This window comes from Colossoma macropomum, unplaced genomic scaffold, assembly GCF_904425465.1.
Source record: "Colossoma macropomum unplaced genomic scaffold, Colossoma_macropomum, whole genome shotgun sequence".
NCBI classification, from domain to species: domain Eukaryota; kingdom Metazoa; phylum Chordata; class Actinopteri; order Characiformes; family Serrasalmidae; genus Colossoma; species Colossoma macropomum.
Window position 1 is genome coordinate 33,098,301 of NW_023494784.1, and position 22,914 is coordinate 33,121,214.

Here is a 22,914-nt window from a genome sequence, read left to right on the forward strand (position 1 = left end):
TGATCTCAAAATAGCCAGTACAAGGTATGTGTTTCCACTCAGGTGAATTGTGAGTATGTTATTCTGTAATTACTATAAAAAAAAAAGGTGGTAAAAAAGTGAAGGTCCCTTAAAATTTAAGGGGTTAACAGAAAATGGCAGAGACGGGCAGAGATGCCATGGCCGAGGATGCGACCCCTGAGTCAAGCTCCACGCCTGCCGCAGGTAAACTGATTAAGGTTATTGCATTAAGGCTGGCGGTTTGTGTAGCTCCCCTCTAAAGCAAACGTTGTTCCAGTTCAGAGCTGTTAAGATCTATTTTCCCTGACAGGTTGGAAGCGGTGGCTTTTTTCTTCCTCACCGGAGGCATGGGGGCCCCAGGCTGGAGGCCCAACAGCATGACCACCCTCCAGTCACCCTGCTGCGCTCACACAGGGCAGCTTCTTTACGAGCTCCAGCGGCCAGTCTTATTGTCCTGTTTATTTTTTTTTTTTCTCATCCACTGGAGTGGAACTGGCTCACTTTTTTATGGCTCCAGGACCATATTTACAGCCTTGTCTCGAGAGCTAGGCTAAAACACCAGGAACAAGGGCTGTCTTCTTATTCAGCTGAGGAAAGTGGCGCTCTGATCCCCGCGGCCAGCTAAACCGGCCTCTGGGAGCCTATATAACGATAGCGTGAGTGTCAGAGTTGGGCTTGATTCGTGCAGCTCCGCTTTGGGGACAGGATGCTATTAGCTGTGCTTTAAGGCCTCTCAGGGCCTGTGTAGATGGCTTCAGCAGGTTTTCTCTTCAGCCAATTAAAGTAAACACCAAGAGGGTGTGCGCCTGTGGGTCAATTCATGTCCCTCTCTGAAAATACACAGCGCCTGCGATTTCACTTCGCTTAGCGCTCACCTCTGTCAAGCACACCATCTGACGTAGCATGAGTGACTATTGCAGTATTTTTAGAAAGCCTGTTAATGATATGCTATGTGAGAGCAATCTGAATTTCTTTCAACAGGAGGGGAAACTTACACAGGCTTCATTGCATGTAAAACTTAGATATGCACAATAAAATCCCAAGAATATACTTGGTATTGCAACAGTGCTTTCCTTTCTAACCACAGACCACCGCCGATCCTGAACAATGATGGCATAGAGACACAAATGCCCAGGGCAAAAGTCATCTCCACCGCAGCCAAACACATACTCGATTCGAGCCATTAGCTTCAGAGGAAAGAAGGGTCTGCGTTTTTGTTTTATGTAATCTACTGTGTGCCATGAATTACACAGAATAGTTTGTTCAGTTCAGGCTATGGAGAACAAACTCCCACAATTAACCTCTGATTTTTCAACTTGACTATTGTTACTTCCTCTCTCTCCCCCTCTCTGCACTTGGTGCAAGCTGCCTCCCACACCCGGTGGCCTAGAGAAGCAGGGAGGGGGGGATGAAGAATGAAGAGAGGAAAAATATGATTGAGAGAAAAAGAGCATAAATGGAAAACTGCAGCAGGACAGATGAGGGAGAAAGAAAAAGAGAAGGTTGATTGCTATACCAAAATGACTGGTGACAAAATCAGAGGGCTAAAAAGAAAATAAAAGGAAAAAAGAAACCAAGAGTAAACCATGAGACAAACAGATGGATTTTTGAAGGCATCTTTTACTGGAACGTGGGTGGAGGCGGTTGAATTATAGCTTTAAATATTTCTGATTTCTACTGTTTTAAAAAAGTTGCTGTGTATAAAAAGGTGAAACAGGCAGACGCCAATTAGTATGACATGATTAATTTGGGGTTAACAATTTCTTAGCTATACTGACCAAATCATTAATTTAAATCTATATTTTCCATAACTCCTTGAAGACAATCCTTTTTGGTTACCTTTGAGGCACATTTTCTTTGTTTTAGGTTATTTAAAGCAGTTATGTCAGTGAATTTGAGGGGAATAACATGTCTCCAAATATTTCATTCAGCATCTGTGGAAGTGACACTTTATTGCAGCTGTTTCGATAAAGTGTAATCTTTGGCAGGGAAAGGCGAGAGCAATGAACACAGGAGTGCAGCAAGCAGTAAGGAGTGGGAGTGAAAATTAGGAGCTTCTCTGACACTGTATGACATACTGATGCGTATACAATAGTCAAGGTAATGTTGCATAGCTAAAAATAGTAGTAGTGAATGTGTTAAATCATGATTTCTGTCCATACATTGTTTTTAGACATGCAGAATTTGTACTATGCCAGCTGGTGGGTTATAATCTTCTATTACTTGTTAGTTATATAAGCCTTGTAGCTTCAGTACAAAACTAATCAAATCAAAGCTGTCTTGGCAGAATACATTTGGGACAAGGGTAAAATATGTAAATTATTATTTTTTTTGCTAAACTACTCCTTTAAATTATTGCTTTTCCTTTGATGTGGTTTCTCTGATAAACTTGTATACGAGGGGTTAAAGAACGTTGCCATTCAGAGGGTCCATTCACACCTCTGTAAATCCCTTCCACCCCTCTACCGCCACTCTGTCTTACTCCCCAGTCCTTTCTTACCTCGTTTCCTAGCAAAGCAGAAACACATGCTTCAGACGCATCGCAAATGGCAGTGAGGTCGTGACCCCCCTCCAGGGCGAGCACCAGGCGGCCGCCGGCCAGACCCATCAGCTGCTTGGTCAGGTAGCCAAAACCTGCCGGGGGGGAGAGAGAAAGCAAATGTGGGTAGGGGTTAGAGCTGGCCCCAGAGGCTTCGCTGCCTGGCCTTCGATCAAAGAAGCCGGAGTCAGAGCGAAGCAGGGAAAGAGGGAGGAAGGAAAGAAAGAAAGGGGTATTACATCATATTTTCTCTTTCACAAGGAAGGCACCTAGGATTTAGTGGGCCTAAACGCATAATACAAGGCAGGTTTAATTTTAATAAATGTGGCTCAGGATTTCGGCTCCAGGCTGCTTTTGATCTTTGTTTGAATATATGCATCCTGCTATACCCCTTTCAGGCCAGTCTCAGGGTCTGAATGCTCTGATATATTCCTCTAAATCTCTTGGGGCCCTTCAGATCTTGGCAAGTGATTGGTCAGGACAGCACAGCTCAGTGCATTCTGACCAGTACACTCACACACTGACCAAAAGGTTCACAAAGAGAACACTGAACATGAGTCTCAGTGGATTTATATTTGAGGTCAATGATTGTATTTGAGGTCAATGATTGTACAAAAACTTCAGTATTGTTCAGTACAGTTTGTTTGTGTAGTGTGATAAGTGTGATTGTATGCATCTACTGTTGCATTCCAGTGTTAAGATCCAGATAAGAGCACAGTGTAGTGCACAAGTATGTTTACATGTTCACCACTGTAAATGCTCCATAAAGGTCTAGATAAGTTTTTGTGTCTGGAGGGAAGTGGGTCCTGTCACAGGTCATCAGGCAGCTACAAGACTGCAAATACAGCCAAATACTTTTAATTTCTTTCACCTTCAGCTTGAATGGTTGCACTAACATTAAACCGGTCTGAACTGTCTTATGTTATACACACAGTATATATTAGTTATTATACACAATATAAACCAGTCTGCATGTTCTCAGCGATACTGAACCATCCTGAATAGTCTCACTGATATTAAGCCAGTCTTAATGATCGCACTACCATTAAACTTGTCTGAATGATCTCACTAACATTAAACCAAGCTGAATGGTCTCACTGACATTAAGCTGGTCTTAATGATCTCAATAAAATTATACCTGCCTGAATGATCTCGACAACAATAAACCAGTTTTCATTTTCAAACTCCAGGACCTTTAATGACTTATCCAGTATCAAAAAACTACAAAAAACTAACAAAATGATACAAACTTAAAAAAACTGCAATACATCAATGGTTTTAATTAATAACACCTAGAAAAGACCAACTGAGAAAGTGGCATCACTATAAAGCTATTAGGGCTGCTAGAAGATCATGTACTAACGTGCATTAACGTCACTGATAGTAATGCTGAAACCCTAGCAGTACCCAAGAGAAATTATAAGCTCTTGACTCCCATAGCACTACTGCTGAACAGTAGTAAAGCTGAACAGCTCGCTGGTGTGGTTAAGAGCTGCAATGTTCACGCAAATGGCTAGAAAAAAACTCTTAAATGACCTGAGTTCTACTCTTTTCTTCAGTTTACACTGTTTCGTATCGTAATGTGACTGTGACCGATACTGAATTTAAGCAACAAACTAAAGACCATCCAGGCTAAAGCTAATGACATGACGTACATGCTACCTGATCTCACAAACAGAAAAACGCAAGGTTACATGAAATACAAGGGTGATGTTATAGCCACTACAAAAATTTGTATATTTACACAATGAAATTAATAATTACAGAATATATATATATATATATATATATATATATATATATATATATATATATATATATTTTGTGGGGGGGGGCATTAAACCTGTCTGAATGGTCTCACTGACATTAAGCTGGTCTGAATATTCTCACTCACTTTATCTCAGTCTGGATAGTCTTGCTAACTTTGAAGTCAAACTCTTCACATGTGCCTGGGCATCCCCCTCCCCTAAATACTACAACGTTTCTACTTTACACTGCATGCATTCAATACACACAAGTATGGTTTTGCTGTTAGATGTAATCTATAAAGGGGCCTTTAAGATACGAGAATACCTTTCTAATAGTATAAAAGTAACCTCTTGGTCCCCTACATGTTTTCTAATCTCTTAAACTTAGATTAGGAATGAGATTGGAATGCCTTATGGGATGAAAACACTTGGTAAAAAGTATGAAAAAGAGAGAGAGTGCCTCTCTGCTGGGTTGAGCCATGCTGAACACCCAGGGGAATAAGGACTCTTTGTTTTTGTGGCATTGGGACGTTACAAATTCAACTAGAATAACAGCTTTTAGACAGGAAAAATAAACCTCTGCCTTCTGTCGAGCCGAGCAGAGGAGCAGTGTGTGGTGTGTGTGTGTGATTTTCCTCTTTTCTCTCTGGCCACACAGACAGGCCACAAAAAAGTGATAGAGAGAGGTATGGAGAGAGTGAGAGAGAAGGAGGGAGAAACAGAAAGAGAAAAAAAAGACAAGAGTGAGAGATCTATGTTTATGTATTATTTTTATATAAATGTTCATCTGGACATTTACAGTCATATTAATACTCCATGTGCAATGTGTGTAAAATATTGCCATAGTGTAAATACTTTTTGCTTTTTTAATTTATAATTGTTTATATTGTTAATTTTTGTGAATAGAGTTTAAGTGAAGGATAGAGTTTATATTTTTTAGCTTATATTTTTATCTTTGGTATTATATATATTGTCTATAAAGAAACAAGTAACAAACTGTAACCCTGTTAAGTAATTAACAAGGTTAATAACTTTGTTTATTCTCTTCTTGTTACTTATTTTCTTGAGTGCCTTGCTATTCCTTTGCTGCTGTAGCACTGTAAATTTCCTCGTTGTGGGGCTAATAAAGGACTAATATAAAATCTTATATAGACACACACACACACACGCATACACACACACACACACATATATATATATATACACATATATATATATACGTGTGTGTATATATATATATATATATATATATATATATAAAAGAGCATGTAATCCTAATCCACAGGGATTCAAAAAGATTTTCAGAGAGAGAGAGAGAGACTAAGAAAGCCTTCCAGAATAATGACTAATAGTTTTGTCATGTTGTACTGAAGGCTCAAGCGTAGGAGGAGGAAAGGGAAGGCGGTGTATTGTGGGGAAAATGTGTCTGAGTGAAAAGATCACCACTCCTTGAACACTCACACTTGGCCGTGAGTTTGTATCCCCCCAGTGGCGACGGATGGCCCTCCACAGCGTCAAATCCCGACGAAACCAACACTACGTCTGGAGCAAACTCATTAGCGATGGGCATCACCACTGTCCTGCAGAAAAGACAAAGGCAAACACAGAATCCATGAGCTGTCCGTTAGAGTGCTTTCTAAAATATTCATGACAAACCCAGAGGAACAATCTAGAGACAGTGACTCTGGCTCAATTGCACAGTCCATGAGACCTAAGCATTTAACAGCCTGTACTACACAAACTCACAGTACATTTTTTTTTGGCTAACAACAGATGCAGTAAGAGACGGACATAGTGAATGTGCACAGCGCCCTCTGTCCAGTCACGTTATCCGATTATAAAGGGTCAAAGGAGATGCCTCCGAGGCTCATTGAAATGACAGGCGTAAACGGCTATACGTTTCACTGTCCACTAGTGATCGGATCACTCAAAATACCAGGTATGAACAGGACCTGTGAGAGTCGTGTATTTTTACACCTCAGGTTGAGTTCTTTCTTACTAAGATCACTTGGGTGAATAGACACCAGTATACTGTTACATACAGGGAAGCTTACACACAGTCATGTTCGGAAGAAGGGGAAAAAAAAAATGAGTGTAAGCAACATGCCCAGATTGAATGTGTGATTCATAGAAGGACTGTGGGTTTAACGGCCCATTTTGTGGTGAGGCTATGATTCTCAGCCCAGAGCCGCTGTAGAGCACACAGCTCCACAACTCTTCCAGACTGACGTGCAGTACTGACCCAATGACAGTGCGAGTGGTATGAGGGTATGGTGTTAAAACAGACTCCAATCTGCCCTCTCTCGCCCCACCACTTCAACAACAAGCAATAAAACGTATACTCCTCACACAACAGAAGACATGCAGACAAAAACAAACACACACCCAAATGCAGGGTCAGAAGCGCGGTCAGCCTCATCAAGCTGTGTAAGGGTTATCAGAGCACATGTCAGCATGAGACATGCACATCGCTCGGGTGGGAGGATACTATGGCTGAGCTTATGGCTGTAAACTCTGGCTGGCCAATTCCAGCGTCACTGAAGCACACCCAGCTGGGAGGCTATATTAAGCTCCATTAAGGCGCTGAGTTGGAGTCGGAGCTGCAGCTGGGGAGGAACTGGATCTGGCTGGGCTTGGTGGGACTGCTGGGGCTGAAGTTGGAGTTTCTCTCTGAGGATCTGGCTGGAGGACAGCAGCTCCCCACTGCACTGTAGGTGTAGGCAGATTATAGGCTGGCTTTGTGTTGCTTTCCTTAAGATGTGGGCAGGTCCTCCACAGCTGAGGCCTGTCCGCACACCACAGCTGAGGTCAGGCTGCAAATATCCGCCACAGCCTCAGCATATTCTTGAATCATGACGTATCCCACACCTACAACATCGCCTCATCCCAATAGTGCTTAATAACGACTTCAGATGCATCAAATCTTTTTCCATGCATCAGCACAGACTGCAAACAAGTTTCACAACAGTCAGAGCTGACTGATTAAAAACTGCAACTACACTTCAATTCCACACTCTCATAACTTACACATTAGCTTCAGAGTAGTTATAGAATAATTTACAGCAGCTGCGGAATGAAAAGGTTAATTGTTTCTTGCAGCTCACTGAAACAGAGAAATTCTACTGGGAATGTGGGTTATAAACTTTTAATCAATATCACATTTGTGTACGCAAGTAGAAGAGGAGATATTGTACTATGATTTGAATTTGATAAAACGTTATGCTTGTGCGTACAGTCTTGTTAATGTAAATGAAACATTTATGTTGGATTTTTGTAATCTCTTGGCATCAAAATAAAAAGAAAAAAAGCCAAAGTTCAGACTCATACTCATAAAGCTCATAACTTACTATATAAATAAATAAGAAATTGGAAAAGTAGAGCAAAACTAGAGTGATTACCCTGAACCTCTAAGGGTCAAGACTTCTCCTTAAGAAATTTTTAACTTTGTGCAGCTTAACGGGTACATACTATCAATGTCAAGATCATGGGTCTAGGTCCCAGGGAGCGCACATGACGATTTAAATAAATACTACCAAAAGACACAAATTTTTTTTTCCCAGGACTCAAAAATGTAACAGTAATAAATGTAAAATTAATATCAATGCTGTCTGGTGTCCAATCAGTACCTCTTCAGTTTATTTGCTTTGGTTCAGTAATTCAGCTGTCTGGCTGTGGTGTTCTAGTGTGGGTATGTATATGCCTTTCTCTCAGGCATAGCTGTCGGTGTAGTGTGTTAGTGGCGGTGGCCAACGCTCCACGTTCTTCGGCAGCTGTTGGGAGGTGTACTTTGCTGACCTCAGGAACATGGCACTGTACTGTGGGTGGGCTGGGGGCCCGGGCCCGGGCCCGGGGCCTGAGATGGCAGCGGCTCAAGCCAGCCTCATTCTTTCCGTCCTGTCCTCCACCACTCCACCACAATTACAGGCTTTCTAGGTGCCCACACATCCCAGTAATCACCCAACACCTGCACTGCCATACCCAGATTCAGCACCCCAGGCTCAACTTCGTAATCAACATATGATCAGCGCAATATAAAACGCTGTTTGGCTCTGTATGCTGTATGGATGCCTTACTTGGTTCAAATAATGACTTATTTTCTTGAGATGTTGACTTTGCTGAAAAAGTGATCTGAGAAATCGTGATTATTTCGATATAAAGGATTATTTTGAGAAAATAAGATCTCATTTCGGCATCAGCAACTTAAGAATAATTACTTATTCTGACTGTTTCCAAACTCGTTCTTTTTCAGATGAAGGATGAGCTGAACTTGAGTTCTGTACTTGTGTGCATTTGAACAGGGCAATAGTGTAAAGTCCCTATTAATCCCTGTTAAAATCCCAACTGCAGACATTCTGGTTGTTTCAGAGCTGCATGATAGATGAGTGTAGCCTCTTAGCTATGTGTAGTGCATCAAAAGGCTGTGACATTTCTGCAACAGAAGTCACAGCATGCACACAAAGTAATAAAGTAACATACAGCTTTAGCAATGCAAGGAATGCACAGCCAAAAGAGTTGTGCTTTTAACAACTAACTGGAAAAGAAAGAACTAAAAATATTATTTAGGCAAAACTGTAAGCCTTTAGATTAACACCATTTTTAAGAAATAATAAAATATAGATTCAATTAGGTCTGTCAAAAATGTGACTTGTACATTAGGTAAAGATGGGCAGAGGGTGAAAGAGTGAGAGAACAAGCGTCACTCTTACCAGCAGTTATGCCTCTGTGACATCGCCGAGTGCAGTGGTGAGCAGGGAGTAGTTGTTTTCAGAAGTGTGGGACAGAGCACCACAGTCATTTATGTTGGAAGCATCCAAAACAAGCTAAAAATGCTCAATAATATTTTGACAATCAACACTGACTCTTGTTATTACATGTTGTGGTCTGCTGAAATGTGGCTAAACATAAGAGAGAACAGGATGAAGGAAAGTCCCTCAGCTGCTGCTCAGAGGAAAAAAGCGATGACTGCTCTCACTTTGAGTGAGGTTTAAGGTCAAGATTTTAGATCGAGGGTTTAAATAATGAGGAATGCTTATTCATTAGCACGGAGAGAAAGGCTGAGTCCTGCTCTCCCTCAGAGTCAGACTTTCCGCTGCAGGTGACGCCTCCCGACCTGCCAGCAACAGCGGTGGCCCGACCACAGCAAAGTCCGCCCGCGTCTCTCCTGCGTCTGATCCGGGACACATGAAAGCTCCGGCGCTTCACACGCAGCCCACAGGCACGCCGACGGCTGCCGCACACTCGGAGCTGAGGACTGGTGTGCGGCAACAGCGGGATGGGCACTAGGCCAGAACCGCCCCCCGCATACCCTGCAATACCCCTCCATGCCCCCCCCGCCTAGCTTTGATGTTCTTAGTGAGACACGCCATCGCCACGCGCGTCAAAACTGCTCACATCATCACATTCCTCGGTGGGGACCCCCCACCGAACCACCAAAGCATTCGGTTATCGGTGCTGCATGCAGAAAAACTGCATTAAAGGGCCCATATTCTACTTTCTTCCCCCCACCCCCACGAAGTCCACATGGATAAAATTTGCATGAATTTATGCACCTAAACCAGTTACAGGCTGATACTGTTACAATTTATTCTTACATTACTGTTGCTCAATCTCTGTTCTGTTGTTTTTGTAACTGTGCCTTTAAAGTTAATATATGTAAATAACCTTTGTTCTAACTGGCTGCCATGTATTGTGCCTCATTCAAGAAGCAGTCCGGGATGAAATATACAGAACTAACTGTTCAGTTTGGACTGAAACCCTTGGGGACGTCAGAAAAATAAACTTTCTGGAAGGCTGCAACGATACATTTGCCAAAAACAGCACACAATTTTTCCCCCACATCTTCCGCTACAAATTACTTTTAAGAATGCCTGCAGTAACAACACTCCCTGTCTTCGCAACATGGGCAGTCTAAAGTGTACGTCAGCCACTGGTTGTGACATCACAACAACAATGATGCTCAAAACAGTTGCAATTTAGTTTACACATAAGGACTGGATGGATTGTGGACCAAATGCTATGTCTTGAAACTTTCTCAGTGTTCACATAGTACATCAAAATCTTACTTCACAAGAGCAAGAAATTGGTTTTCCATGATATGTCTCCTTTCAAGCGCATGAATCAAGCTACGTCTAGGTTGGGACCAAGAAAAAAAGCTTTGCTAATTAGGTTACGGATGCCGAAATTTACGACCCACCGAGTGGAAGCCATCCAAACTCACGTCTCCACAGACTGTTGGCTTACGTTTGCTGTTTTACTGCCTCCTGCCTGTTGATGTTCGCCATCATTCCTGATTTCTAAGCAAATCTGAGCAGAGAAGGGATGATTCAGTGTCTGGACCACACAGATATGCAATGAATACAAATAAAAGCAGACTGTGACCCCTCTGGAGCCTCACGTGCTCCTCACACCTCACAGACTCAAAGCACCAATGGCCCTCTCATAACCCCTCTTCTCCACGCTCATCTCTGCAGGTCTTAACCTGGGCTGAGGCCTGTGTGTGATCTTTTCCATGGGAGCGAAGAAACAGACTCCAGCGAGATCCTTGGAGAGGAGGCCTGCCAGGACGTTGGTGGAATAAGGAGGGAGAGACCTTTTATCGGAATACTTAGCCTTCTAAAAATCCCCTTGATTTCAACACTGAGTGCAAAAACGCAAACCCATGCACATTGTGTGGAGCTGGTATCTGTGTAGGTCCATCTGGCTTTTCCTCTAAGCTCAAATCTTGAAGAACAGGCTCATAAAAGAGAAAGCATGCCTCGTAAAGCCAAAGAGAGCAGCCCTTAATAATCACTAAGCGTTCACCCAGACCCCCTCATCAGCCTGGAACACAATCCTCTGTCCTGCCCACCACTCAGCCAGGACCCTCACATGATCTTAAAAGGCACCTGCACAAGGAGTAAGAGTTTCACACCAGAAACTAAGGTGTGGGGCTGCTGGTTTAAATCTGGTGCAGCACCAGTGAATGTTAATTAAGAACAGGAAATTACAAGGTTTCTAAATTGTCCATTTATTGTTAAGAGCTGTTGCATCTCTGAATGAATACTATTCTGCAATAATGCCCAAACTTTGCTAACTGAAGCATAAGCCAAGAGGAAAAGACTGGAAATCCTCTCCGGTCTTTATTCAGCTCGTTTCTGGGCCAGGATTAATGGCAACTGTTAGTATCCCACTGTGTGTTTAGTGGTTATTGCAGGCCAGTACCCCGACAGCACTGCTGAAAGTACACACTGTGCTTCTCTCAGTGGGTTTCTCAGTGCCAGAGGAACAGACCGCTACAGTGCATGGGCTTTCGTCTCTCTCCCAAGAGCTTCTCAGAAAACTTTGAGACACCTCAACAGCCCCAACCCCCAGGGCGTCACTTCCCCTCCTCTCAGGAAAACAGTCGCCCTCAATGTTTCCCCAACAGCTTCTCAGAAATCCATGAGAAATCTTCCTTCCGGCCCTTCCTCAACTGCCCTAACTGGGGTAAAATCACCTGCCCACATTGGAAGTCAATTATCACCGCTTAATTCTATTTCTTAAGAGATTCTCAGCAAACCATGAATCACTAAGCCTGGCAAAAACCAACGAGGTTCCTGGTTGTTTTTCCTCCATGCATTGAGTCTAGTATTACCTCAAATGGGAGTCAACTCTCCAGACCTTTTTCAAGCAAACTGATCAATTTATTATGTAAAAAAGAGATGCTCTTGACATCAATTGATTTTTTAATTCTATGCTTATATTCAGGTACAGTTCACCAGTGTAGAATGCAAAGCCAAACCCACCCAGAGCATGAATCTTCATTTGATTCAGATGGTCCAACAAAGCTATAAATCATGGCCCACTCCCTCAAATCACCTAGGTCCCAAAAACGTCCTATCCTAGGGATAAAACAGCAATCATTTTCTCTACCTCTTCTCCTCCATGGGCGGCGGCAGGGCAGTCAAGACTAAGTCAGAGGAAGGGCGTGGAGCTGGAACATGGTTTGGCAGAAGCCACTTGTTGGAAGACAACAGACGGATTTGTATCTAGAGGAGCGATGCTACACCAGACAGAGGCCAGGCCTATTTGTGAACACAACTGTACTCTTTCAAATACACACACACTGGAATCAGGCCCACCTGAGACTGATCCCATCCCCCATATGTGATTGATCCAAACACACCTACTTTGAAAAGAAAGTTCTTTTTCTGTACATGACAATAAACATGCAACACTTTCCTCTGATTACATTCACTCCACCCAAAAAACCTGCATTCTAAATCCTCATTTAATGATCATGACCAAAGGTCTTGTTAAGAAAATGCCTCATGGAGGACTCAACACTGGCCGCTCTGCTGAAGAAGACACCAGCATCATGGGAGACAGTTGCCCAGGATTTATGGTCGGTAATTAGCAAAAGCCTGTACAGATTCTCTTGCAACAGACTGAGACAAATTGCGAAGGCTGCAAGCAGGACAGGGGACCACAAGCTGTCCAAAAGAAGATCCATCCTTGCAATTCCACCTAATTCCCGAGATGAGGCATGCCAACAGTGGTCTGAGGCAACAACAGGCCCTGCTTGTAAAACGAAGGGACCCACGAAGGGTTAATGCTATCCAGGGCTATCTGTCAGGCTCAAAGGCTTTTCCAATCTCTCTCCCTGCACAAAAAAAGGGTAAGAAAGAACGAAAAGGAAAAGAAGGGAGAAAAACACTTCAAAGCCTTGTCATCTGGCATTGCGGAGAGCTGGTTTGAATTAACTTCAATTCTCCTCTCTGTTTCCAAGTTCATGGCGAGAATGCCTGGGCTTCTGGTTTTCATTAGAGCCAATTTTCTTATCTTTTTTCTCCCTCTTTCTTCATCTCAGGCTTGATCCCCTGCAAATGCAACGTGGCACTGGCTGTGGCTGAATAAAAAGGTGCTGCCCGCAAGGCACGCATTGTCTCACATGGCCCGCAAAACATGGCTGAGAGGGAAACAAGGGAAATGGAGGGAAAAGGAGCGGGAGGGAGACAGAAAGAAAGAAAGAGAGACTATGATTTTTGTTTACACCAGAGGAGCTTTCTATTTATCTGATCCTCTCCTCTGTTTGGTTGACTACAGATTTTCCCCATTCAGACTTTTATCATTACATCAATACTGCACTATTTGCCATGGAGAGAGAAGAGAGAGAAAAGAGAGAGAGAGAGAGAGAGTGAGAGAGAGAGAGAGAGAGATGGGTAGGTGATGGAAAGAGAGGGAAAGGAAGGAGTGTGCTAGAGAGCAGGAAGAGACAGACAAAGGAGAGATATATGAACTGTTGTGCGCTCCCTCCCCAGTCTTTGGGGAAAGATAAATCAAGGCTGTGAGAATGGTGCGGTGCTGTATGATTGATCAGAGGGGCCAGGGAGAGTGAGAGAGCGAGCGAGAGAGAGAGAGAGAACAAGGGGATGGACAACTAAATAAGAAAGTGTTTGGGAGGGTGTTCTCTCACTGAGTTGAAACCAAACAGTGATTTAATGCATCAGCTAATTGTCAAGCCCTTCATGTATTGAATCAGGTGTGCCAGTGAAAGGAGAACACCAGTGCTGAGCTGCTGCGACCGTGGAATTAGAGGTTCTACTGACTTTATTCCAGTGTATTCTGGACAGAGAGAGAGAACAGGGATTTGCGCTGTTTGAACCCCACCTTCTGAAACTTATTCTAGGTTTTAATTGGATTACACTAATGGCTCATATCAGGTTGCTGTTGCTGACTGGAGCAAAGTGTTACTCTTCAGTGGTTTGGGACATTCTGACTAACACATGCAATATGGCAGAAATCTCTGCTGGGTCCACTGATGTGTCAAAAACAGTTAATACAGAGCTGCATGAACACACAACACCATCTGTGCTGTCTAATGCAAAATCTCTCCTGTATATGTTTTCAGTTGACTTTTATTACTTAGTTTTTTATATTTACCTATACCTAATTTTTAAAATAAGAACATTTTTAAATGCTTGTAATTTACTTCTACACACTGCTGTCTGAGACAGACATTCTTGATCAGAAGGCCTAGGAGTGACAGGTGGGATGCAGCAGAAGCGAGGAAAAGAAGAAGAGAAGAAAAGTAGACAGCATGTATGAAAACATAAAAAGTGAAGTGGACAAATGGAGAGGAGAGGGGATGAAAAGAGAGGAAAGAAAGGAAAGTAGACGACAGTAGAACAGCAGAGAGGAGAGGAGAGAGGAGGAGAAAGAGAGAAGAGAAGAAGAGAGGAGAGGTGAGGTGAGGACAGAAGAAGAGAGGAAAAGAGAGGAGACAGAATCAGGGAGTAGGGCAGCAGGGCTGGCTGTAGTGCACAGTGATCAGTATGAATGGGCTGGCTGTATGGGGCTCTGTGCCAGGCTCAGAGCAGCGGCTGGCAGCAGGGAGTGTGAGAGACTCACTCAGCTCAGTGAACTGGGACTGTGAGTGTGTGAGAGCTCACACAATCTTACCACACACCGCTGCCCAGCACACTAAGGCTCTAAGACTAACCCTGACTCACCTACAAACACCTCAACCATACTTCAAACAGTGACATTCATGATCGCTCAGATTACACTGAGTAACGCTGCTAATTGCACAGATTAAGTATACATCCACATCAGTGCTTAACTTCAGCTCAGTGCTCACTGGTTCCACTGAAGAGCTGAAGTTAACCACTGATGTGGATGTATACTCAATCTACAAAACTATAGATCTAAGTTGAGAGTGGCTGGCTTGCTGCTAAGGCAGTGATATACACAGTATTTTTGACGGTAGACAGAATCTCAACCTTGCCCTTGCCTTTGTACATAAAGAAGTGATATATATATATATATATATATATATATATATATATATATATACACACACACACACAATAATCGAGAGAGTAATCGAGAGAGTACTGCAGTAGGATGGTCTGGGGTCAGTGGGTGATGCAGGTCTGAAGCAGCTGGCATCACTTAGGCCCTGCGTGCGGAGCCTGTGCCGGACTGGGGCTGTGTTGTTTATCAGAGACGTGGGCAGATTTACAGCAGCGGACAGACGAGGAAGGGCTGATTGGGGCATGAAGAAGGAGGAGTGGAAGGAGGTGAAGAAAGGGATGAGCACGGATCATCTGGGTTTATCACCGACCCGCCATGGGCCGTTTGTCATCCGTCTACCTGAGGGATCAGACTGAACGCATTGGGCGCAGATTCCCCTCTTCAAAGCGCCTGGCCAGGGGCGTCTCGAATGGGCCATGCGCCCGCGCCCTGGGGGGAGAGGGTTATTAATAGGCCCAGACACCAGAGCTAATGGGGCTCAGCCCCACTGGCACGTCCTCAAAGACTCCCATCAGCCTCTGCGCACAGATAAAAGAGGCTGTCCAACAGATGAGAAGCGCTTAAACAAATTGTTACAAGACAGTGTTTTGGAACCTTTCTTCCTCCCACTTATTTCTATTTGCTCCTAGATGCTTAAAATCCCTGTGAAAATCGTGGGGACTGTGCAGAAGCTTGCTTGCCACATTCTCTTCAGCTGTCAGGCTAGAGTCAGTGCAGTGATTATACGAAGTGTGGCTCTTTAAATTTGTGCACAGTAGCACAACGCGTCTTCCACTTTGCCTTCTTTGAAATTCAGATTTACGATGTGCTGTTAGCTACCTGGAGGCTTTAACAGGCTTACAAAGAGCGTTGCCATCGATATTCTCTGGGTGTTAGAGGAGCAGGCAGCTCGGGGGTCAGCAGGGCGAGTGGATGTCTGGTTGATATTCTGCCTTAGGCTTACACACAGTAAAATGGGAAACAAATCATCCAGAGACGTGAGGTAGAGGCTGCGTGTATCTTCCAAAGGTGCTCTCTAGCTGGGAGCCTGCGCTTGTTGTCAATTACCAAAGCAACACTATGCTTTAAAAAATAATGGTGGGCAATATGGCAAGAATATAACATGATATTTGAAGCCATTTTCATTATATGTGTCATAACATCCAGCTTTTCTGACATTTGTAACAAATTGTAATGGATAAAATGGCAACATTGTATCATATTTAAAGGGTCCCTATCATGAAGCTTGATGTTATATCTAACTTACATATTATATTTAAACGCTGATAAAGTTTTATATCACAGCCATGCTGTCCATATAAATTGGCACTGAGATGCAAAAACATTTTGAATGAACTGTTTTATGAGGTCATGAAAACCAACTCATTTACATATATCCATCTATTCAACCCACAGCAGTTTATCTCTGGCTTTTTACATCAAAGTTATAAGGAGCGTTTCATCCTGGACTTCTTTTTGAAAGTGATCAAATATAAGTCAGCCAATCAGAACAGAGTTCATTTACATATATTAGTCTTAAAGGCACAGTAACAAAAACAGCCTGTTTGTTTCTAAGAGTTAAAGAAAGGTTGGAAAATGTCAACGTTAAATAATAACTGTTTTTGGTTCATAAACCCATAAAAATGTCACGATGGGGGGGGGGGTCTTTTAAAAACAAAATACGAATACCATTTTTTTAAAAACAAGTTTGCAAAAATATTTTTTATATATCAAAATGTATATATATAATTTTTAAAGAACAGGAAGGAAAAAAATCAATTAGTAAAAATTACTGCCCCATCTAAATCTCTTTATGATACTGCCATGCCGTTGTGCTCTTCAAGTGCTGATGATGCAATATACGCAGAAAAGAGTATTTTTAGGTAATTTATCCTTATAATACACAATAACAAATCCCCAGACTGCCCACCACTTGTGAACGTGCTAAAATGCACCACACGCGGTTCAGATGAATGTTCCGAGTGCTCAGCAGGTAGCGGCAGGAGTGAGCTCAGAGGAGGAATAGCAGTGAAGAAATAACACACATCACACCTAGTTAGCCACAAACCACTGAGAGTGGGGCTGTTACCTGAAGGCTGCCAGATATTCTGCATCACCCATGGGAGGATCCAGGCCACCGGTGAAGGCCATGTTCACATTGAAGCCCAAGCCAGGTCCCGAGCCCACCTGGTTCAGAGGACACAGACACACGCAGTGTGAGAAAGGCTGGAATTTTATACATTTTCCTGTGTTCTTATGTAGATTTTAGCTGTGGTCAGTCATCATTATTGCAATGAACTGCACTGTGAAGACAATAAACAGGGTGAGATATGCTCTCTCTTAAGCAGAGGCTGCTGAACATGAAACTAATTTAACTAGAGTGGCGAACAAGGCTATAAGGTGCGGTCTGGGTTACAACAATGTCACCTCTTTGAAGTAGCTAAAGTCTCTCATGAAACCTGTATATGTGGCCATCTCTGCAGAGAAGCTAAATTAAGCTTGGTGCCACAACACAACAGACACAGCAACCACAGCATGGCACTCGTATTTAGTGGCAATAAGTATTTTAACCTTGCAGGGATTCTTTTCGTTAGACTGGTTCTAACACATAATCTGCATAAAGAACACAGTTAAAGCAGATATTGTTTAACATAAATTCATATTCGCACCCACCTGAACTTGATTTCTCTACAGATAATCAGGAATAGGTTAGAAACAGATGTTCACAAGTCGACTTATGTGAGTCAGATTTGAGTTTCAGGTCTCTGGGGTCCGAGTCAGAGTTGACACTTGAGTCTCTGGGGTGTGAGCAAGATTTAAGTCTTGAATCATAAGGTGCTTAAGAGTTAAAACAAATTGCCTCTTTCCTTTAAACACTACATTTACTGCATGAAGTGCTTTGTTCTGTCTAGTAGACTAAAGGTTTTTCTATAGTGAAAGGCTCATTATTTCAAGCCATACTTAACCTAATGCCACTGTGAGCTGCAGGACGATGACACTGCAGTAACAATTATGTTTGACTGCAGCAAAACAGTCAGGTCAAGTCACAAATGTAAGAATAGAACTCAAACGTTTTATTCATTCATTGCATTAAGGTTGGCGGTCCTTATTTAATCAGTTTTCCTCAAGTTTTTTTCTCAGGCTGAACTTTCACGAGTCTCTAATTTTGAGTCTGAGATGAGTTGTGTGTCATTTAATAGCAAGTCTGAGCCGAATCTTGAATTAGTTAACATGCAACTTAAGTGTGACTCAAGTCCCCATCTCTATTTAGGAATTCACCAGAAAATCAATGCAAGCTATAATAAGTGACCTAGAAAACTGATGTGTTCTAAAGAAAAGGTGAATGTTAAAGAACACTTGAGTCTCTGTGGTGCTGTGTGTGTATATAGATGTTCATAGTGGAGGAAAACTAAAACCGTCTGCAGTCTCATTGCCCCACTCAGCGTGAGACATGATGACTCTGTGTCTCGGCAGCGCCTGTGGCTTCTGACCTCATCAGGAGCTCCACTGCCAGGGAAGAAGTTGCCGTCGTCATAGCGATGAAGAGAAAGGTATAAGATGTTGGGGTCGCTGTAGAAAGCCTGTTGGGTCCCGTTGCCATGGTGAACATCCTAGAGGACAACAGTGGTTTCAGCAGTTAGCATTTATCAGCATTTATCCAGCTGTCTGACTGTCAGTACAAATACAAATAGATACATGCACTCTTAGCTCATAGTCCAACTGCTGATGGAAAAAAAGCACACTGAACCGCACATGTACTGCAGGTGACTCACAGAAAGAACAAGAAAAATATGCATTCGTTAAGACAATGTTGAAATCAGATGTAGTGCTGGAAAACACATTTTTACACAAGCGCATATTTTTACCAAAATTAAAATGTGTAAAGATTCTATTCTGAGCTCACTGTAATGGAAGAGGAAGACTTAATAGCTTTTTTGTCTCATCCCTTCTCGTTTGATGTGAGGCCCTGTGTGTCGTGGCCTGTGTGACAGACAGGAGGAAATGAAGGGCATTTCAAAGGCATCCTGAGGCCCTAATGATCCCAGTAGTCTCGCCATCACGCCAGCAGGCTTCCTGTGCGCCAGGGCCCGTTTCATGCCACCACAGGCCAGGCTGGACAGGGACACGCACTGACCTACATACAGCAGCCCCTGGCTTCCTGTCACTGTCTATATGGACGGCTCTCCAAAGACAAGCCTTTCAGATTCTTTGCAGTTTTCAGGTCAGTGTATGGTTCTGCATGATACAATGCAGTAATTGCATATCTATTTAATTTAGTTAGAAATTTACACATACAATACTCTCAATACTCTTAGGCACATCAGAAAATTCAATAATAATATTTGACAAGCTATTTAATTAATTTGCTGAGAAAAACACTAAAATTACAATAAACACAAATAAATTTAATATGAGTAGTAATGTTAAGTGTCAATGTGTTCACCTAACCATTTCCAAACCTCTCCTCGAGGACGCCCAGTACTACTTGCAGTCTATTATTATTCCTAGTCTTATTTCAAGTTAATTCTTCAGTAAATTCTCAGGTGTGTTGGTGATAGATTTGAACAAATCTATGCAATGCTGCTGTTGAGGTCAAGTTCAAAACCAAATGTGTTCCAACTCACAAGATATCAATTACTTTTTTGAAAACAAGAAATTGTTCTCTTTTCTATTTCTTTCTTTTTTTTACTGTATTTATGTTTATTTGAATGCATTCAAATGTTATGTAGTGCGTTTACAAGCAAAATGCACATATTACTGAGATGGTAAATTGATATCTTTTAATTGTAATGTTAAATAAATTTTAATTTATATTTCCCTTTGTCTTCAGGAACTGTTCATCCATGACCTCTTGTTTCACTGGGGTATAAATATGGTGCCACAGATTCTAAATTCCCTTATTCATCAACATGGGAAGGTTTAGAGAATACACGAATAACCAAGAGCACCAATGATTAAAGGGGTTGACTGTATTTGTTGGTAATAAAATGTTCCCATATTTAATATATCTAAATTATACATTTTCCACATATTTAATTGATGTAAACATTTTATTTCTACATAAAACTATTTAGGTGGCACTAAAATGTAATGTTTCACTAGTAGTATGTGCTGGTCCTTCAGCTTACCATAAAATGGCAATATGAAGTGACCATCACAGTCAGTGTACTAGTTTTCTTCCCCAGAGATCACAGAGTCTTCATTTTTCATTATAATGTAACATTTCATACTTGCTACTGTTCATTTTCCATGCTCATGTCATTAAGGATGAATAAAAACCTCTATACTGACCACACCACCTCTTTAATAAGGCACTCACCCAGTCCACTATGAGGATCTTGCTGACGTTCAGTCGCTGCTGGAGGAGCTTGGCTGCAATGGCCACAGAGTTGAAATAGCAGAAGCCCCTGTTATATCAATGAATGGAAAAGGCCAGAAAAAACAGAAGAGAGAGGCAGTGAGTGAGTGTCAGAAGAGAGAGCGTGTCAGCTGGTGTGCCATGTAGTGTGGCGTGTATGGTGGTGTGTTAAGTGGACCCCCTGGTCTAGTGGATTCTACCATTTCACTAATGACACCATTCACCCACAGAGCTCTGGCTTCACTTCAGAGTGGGAGAGCAGAGCTTTGGCCCGGACCCCAACCCAAACAAAGAGAGAAAGCGAAACACACACACAGCCTCAGCTGGGCCTGGCTTTCACTCACCGCAGCATCGCAACAGCCATCTTATTTAACCTTTTTCCACAGGATCTGTGGAACAATCATTCCATTTAACCTTTATGTAATGAGGCCAGCTCAGGGGAAGGTGTTTCTACAAGAGAGAGGGAAGTGGTAATACGGATCACTTACTGTGCAGGTATTCAAAGCTCAAATGTTGAGCATTTAGTGAAGCTTAGTGAAGCTTTTTCTATTTCTCAGATGAAATTCAACCCCTGAAGTTATTACATCCTAAGGAGTATTACTCTCTAATTACACAAAACAATGCTTACTGGCTGAGGTACTCATTGTTCTTAAGATAGAGAAGTGAGAAAGCCTAGTGTTATTTAAGGGGATAAAGACCATTCCCATTTTTAGCCCACTCCTGAACTCGTCCACTGCTGTCATGACTGAAAGCTGGTTAATATTTTGGCCAGGATGTCCACCTTTGAGCTGGGATTCATTCATAATACAAGGTGCTTTTATGTATGTGTGTGTAAAGGGAATGAAGGGCATTATGCTGGATAAGAACACATTTGAACAAACCAATTAATTACGTGACCACCTTTTCACCAAATTCAAATTAAAATAAAGTATTTCTTCTTCTTGTTCTAACTCAAATATGGCATTAAATGAAATCTGCACTAGAGTTACAGCTACACAACTCAATAATAATACGTTCAATAACAATAAATAATATGTACATGTAATGATTTATTCTCTTTTCCTGTTCAAACATTGGATTATTAAGGGCTATTAATTGGCCATTAGGCTACAGTAGAGTGAATTCCTCACTGTTTCTGCTGCAGCTTTCCAAAAGTGCTTTCCTTAAGCTTAAAATACAACAGAACACCCCAGTCAACAGCAAACAAGCGTTTAAAAGCTGGCTAAGACAGAGTAGTGTATAGGTATATGATGTAGTTTTCTGCATTCGAGAGGAACTGAATTGGGGGGACTCACATGGGGGTGCTCTCCTCAGCATGGTGTCCTGGAGGCCGCACCACAGCAAAGCCGTTCTGTAACCACATATCAACACACAGCTGCATTAGCTGTAACATCACAAACCGAACAGAGACCAGCCTATATATATCTATCTATCTATCTATCTATCTATCTATAATATATATATTTATATCATATTTAACACAGTACAGGTGTGCGAATGGAACTGGCCAATTTTTGCTCCAAACAAGCAATCAGCAAATGGCCCTTTTATTGTTTTTATTTTGGCTGATCTGTGTTGCAATTTTCTGGCATAAATAACATGTATCAGGTAAGTGCACTCGCACTGTATTTGAATCACCTGTACCAAAATGGCAAAGCAAAATTATGCAAAGCTCATTGTGTTAAACAGCCAGTTGCCTTTTTTATGTAGCACTTCATTTGATTCATGTTATTTAAATAGGCAACTGATTTTTCATTAATGACTTTAAACAGCAAATAACAGTTTAGGAGATGGAAAGTTTTGTTCTGACAGCAGCGATATTCAAGTCATTTTCTTACATTCCAAACACACTGAAATAGTCTAAATAATCTGTAAATCTTTTCAGGTGCAGAAGAGCAGATTTCTTCTTCCCCTGTGGCCCAGTCTCTTTTAGGAATTACATGGAATGTTTTTTTTTTTTACTAGAACAGTAGAAAGTATTTTAATTTATGTAATTTATGTCTGATATCACAGATTTTTTTATAATTCAGATCACAGCACCATCTCACAATCTCATATTTAAAAACAAACAAACAAACATATATTTACTATTATTGTTTCTCTCACCCTAGTATGACCCTTCTGACTGTAAAAGCCATATGCACAGCTCTGAGTTAATCATTTTTCCATTTAGGATGAATGGGTCAGTGCACTGTCATATTGTGAATGCCACTTTAGCATATGCAGCGGTCCCTGGGGTCCACTCGCAGTACTGAGGCCTCTGAGTCACTGCTCGCAGATCAGTCCCCTCAGGAATACTGAAAAATGCTGAAGAGTGTTAGCCACTGCTAATGCCCTGACCCCAGGCTTATACTCTCCACTGACTCCCCAGCCTAATGATGTTGAAGCAGCTGCACTGCACTGTTTTCCTACCTCACTCCAGAGGATATCACTTTAGTCAGAGACAAAAAGGGAGGGAGTGGGGAAGACCGAGAGAGTGAGAGAGGGACTTAGACTACACATCGTTCTCAGAGGTG

The 22,914-nt window shown here is 42.1% G+C and overlaps 1 protein-coding gene across 3 annotated transcripts in view; it reads right to left on the bottom strand.

Moving 5' to 3' along the window:
* hdac4 (histone deacetylase 4) overlaps positions 1-22,914 on the bottom strand; it is a 215,369-nt gene that overhangs the window by 14,725 nt on the left and 177,730 nt on the right. For all 3 annotated transcript variants that reach the window (XM_036569453.1, XM_036569446.1, XM_036569458.1), the window contains 6 exons: positions 21,694-21,749; positions 20,360-20,447; positions 18,531-18,650; positions 17,129-17,226; positions 5,749-5,867; positions 2,501-2,634 (listed from right to left, as the gene is read on the bottom strand). In XM_036569453.1, coding sequence (XP_036425346.1) covers positions 2,501-2,634; positions 5,749-5,867; positions 17,129-17,226; positions 18,531-18,650; positions 20,360-20,447; positions 21,694-21,749 — 615 coding nt within the window. The remainder of the gene's footprint in view (positions 1-2,500; positions 2,635-5,748; positions 5,868-17,128; positions 17,227-18,530; positions 18,651-20,359; positions 20,448-21,693; positions 21,750-22,914) is intronic.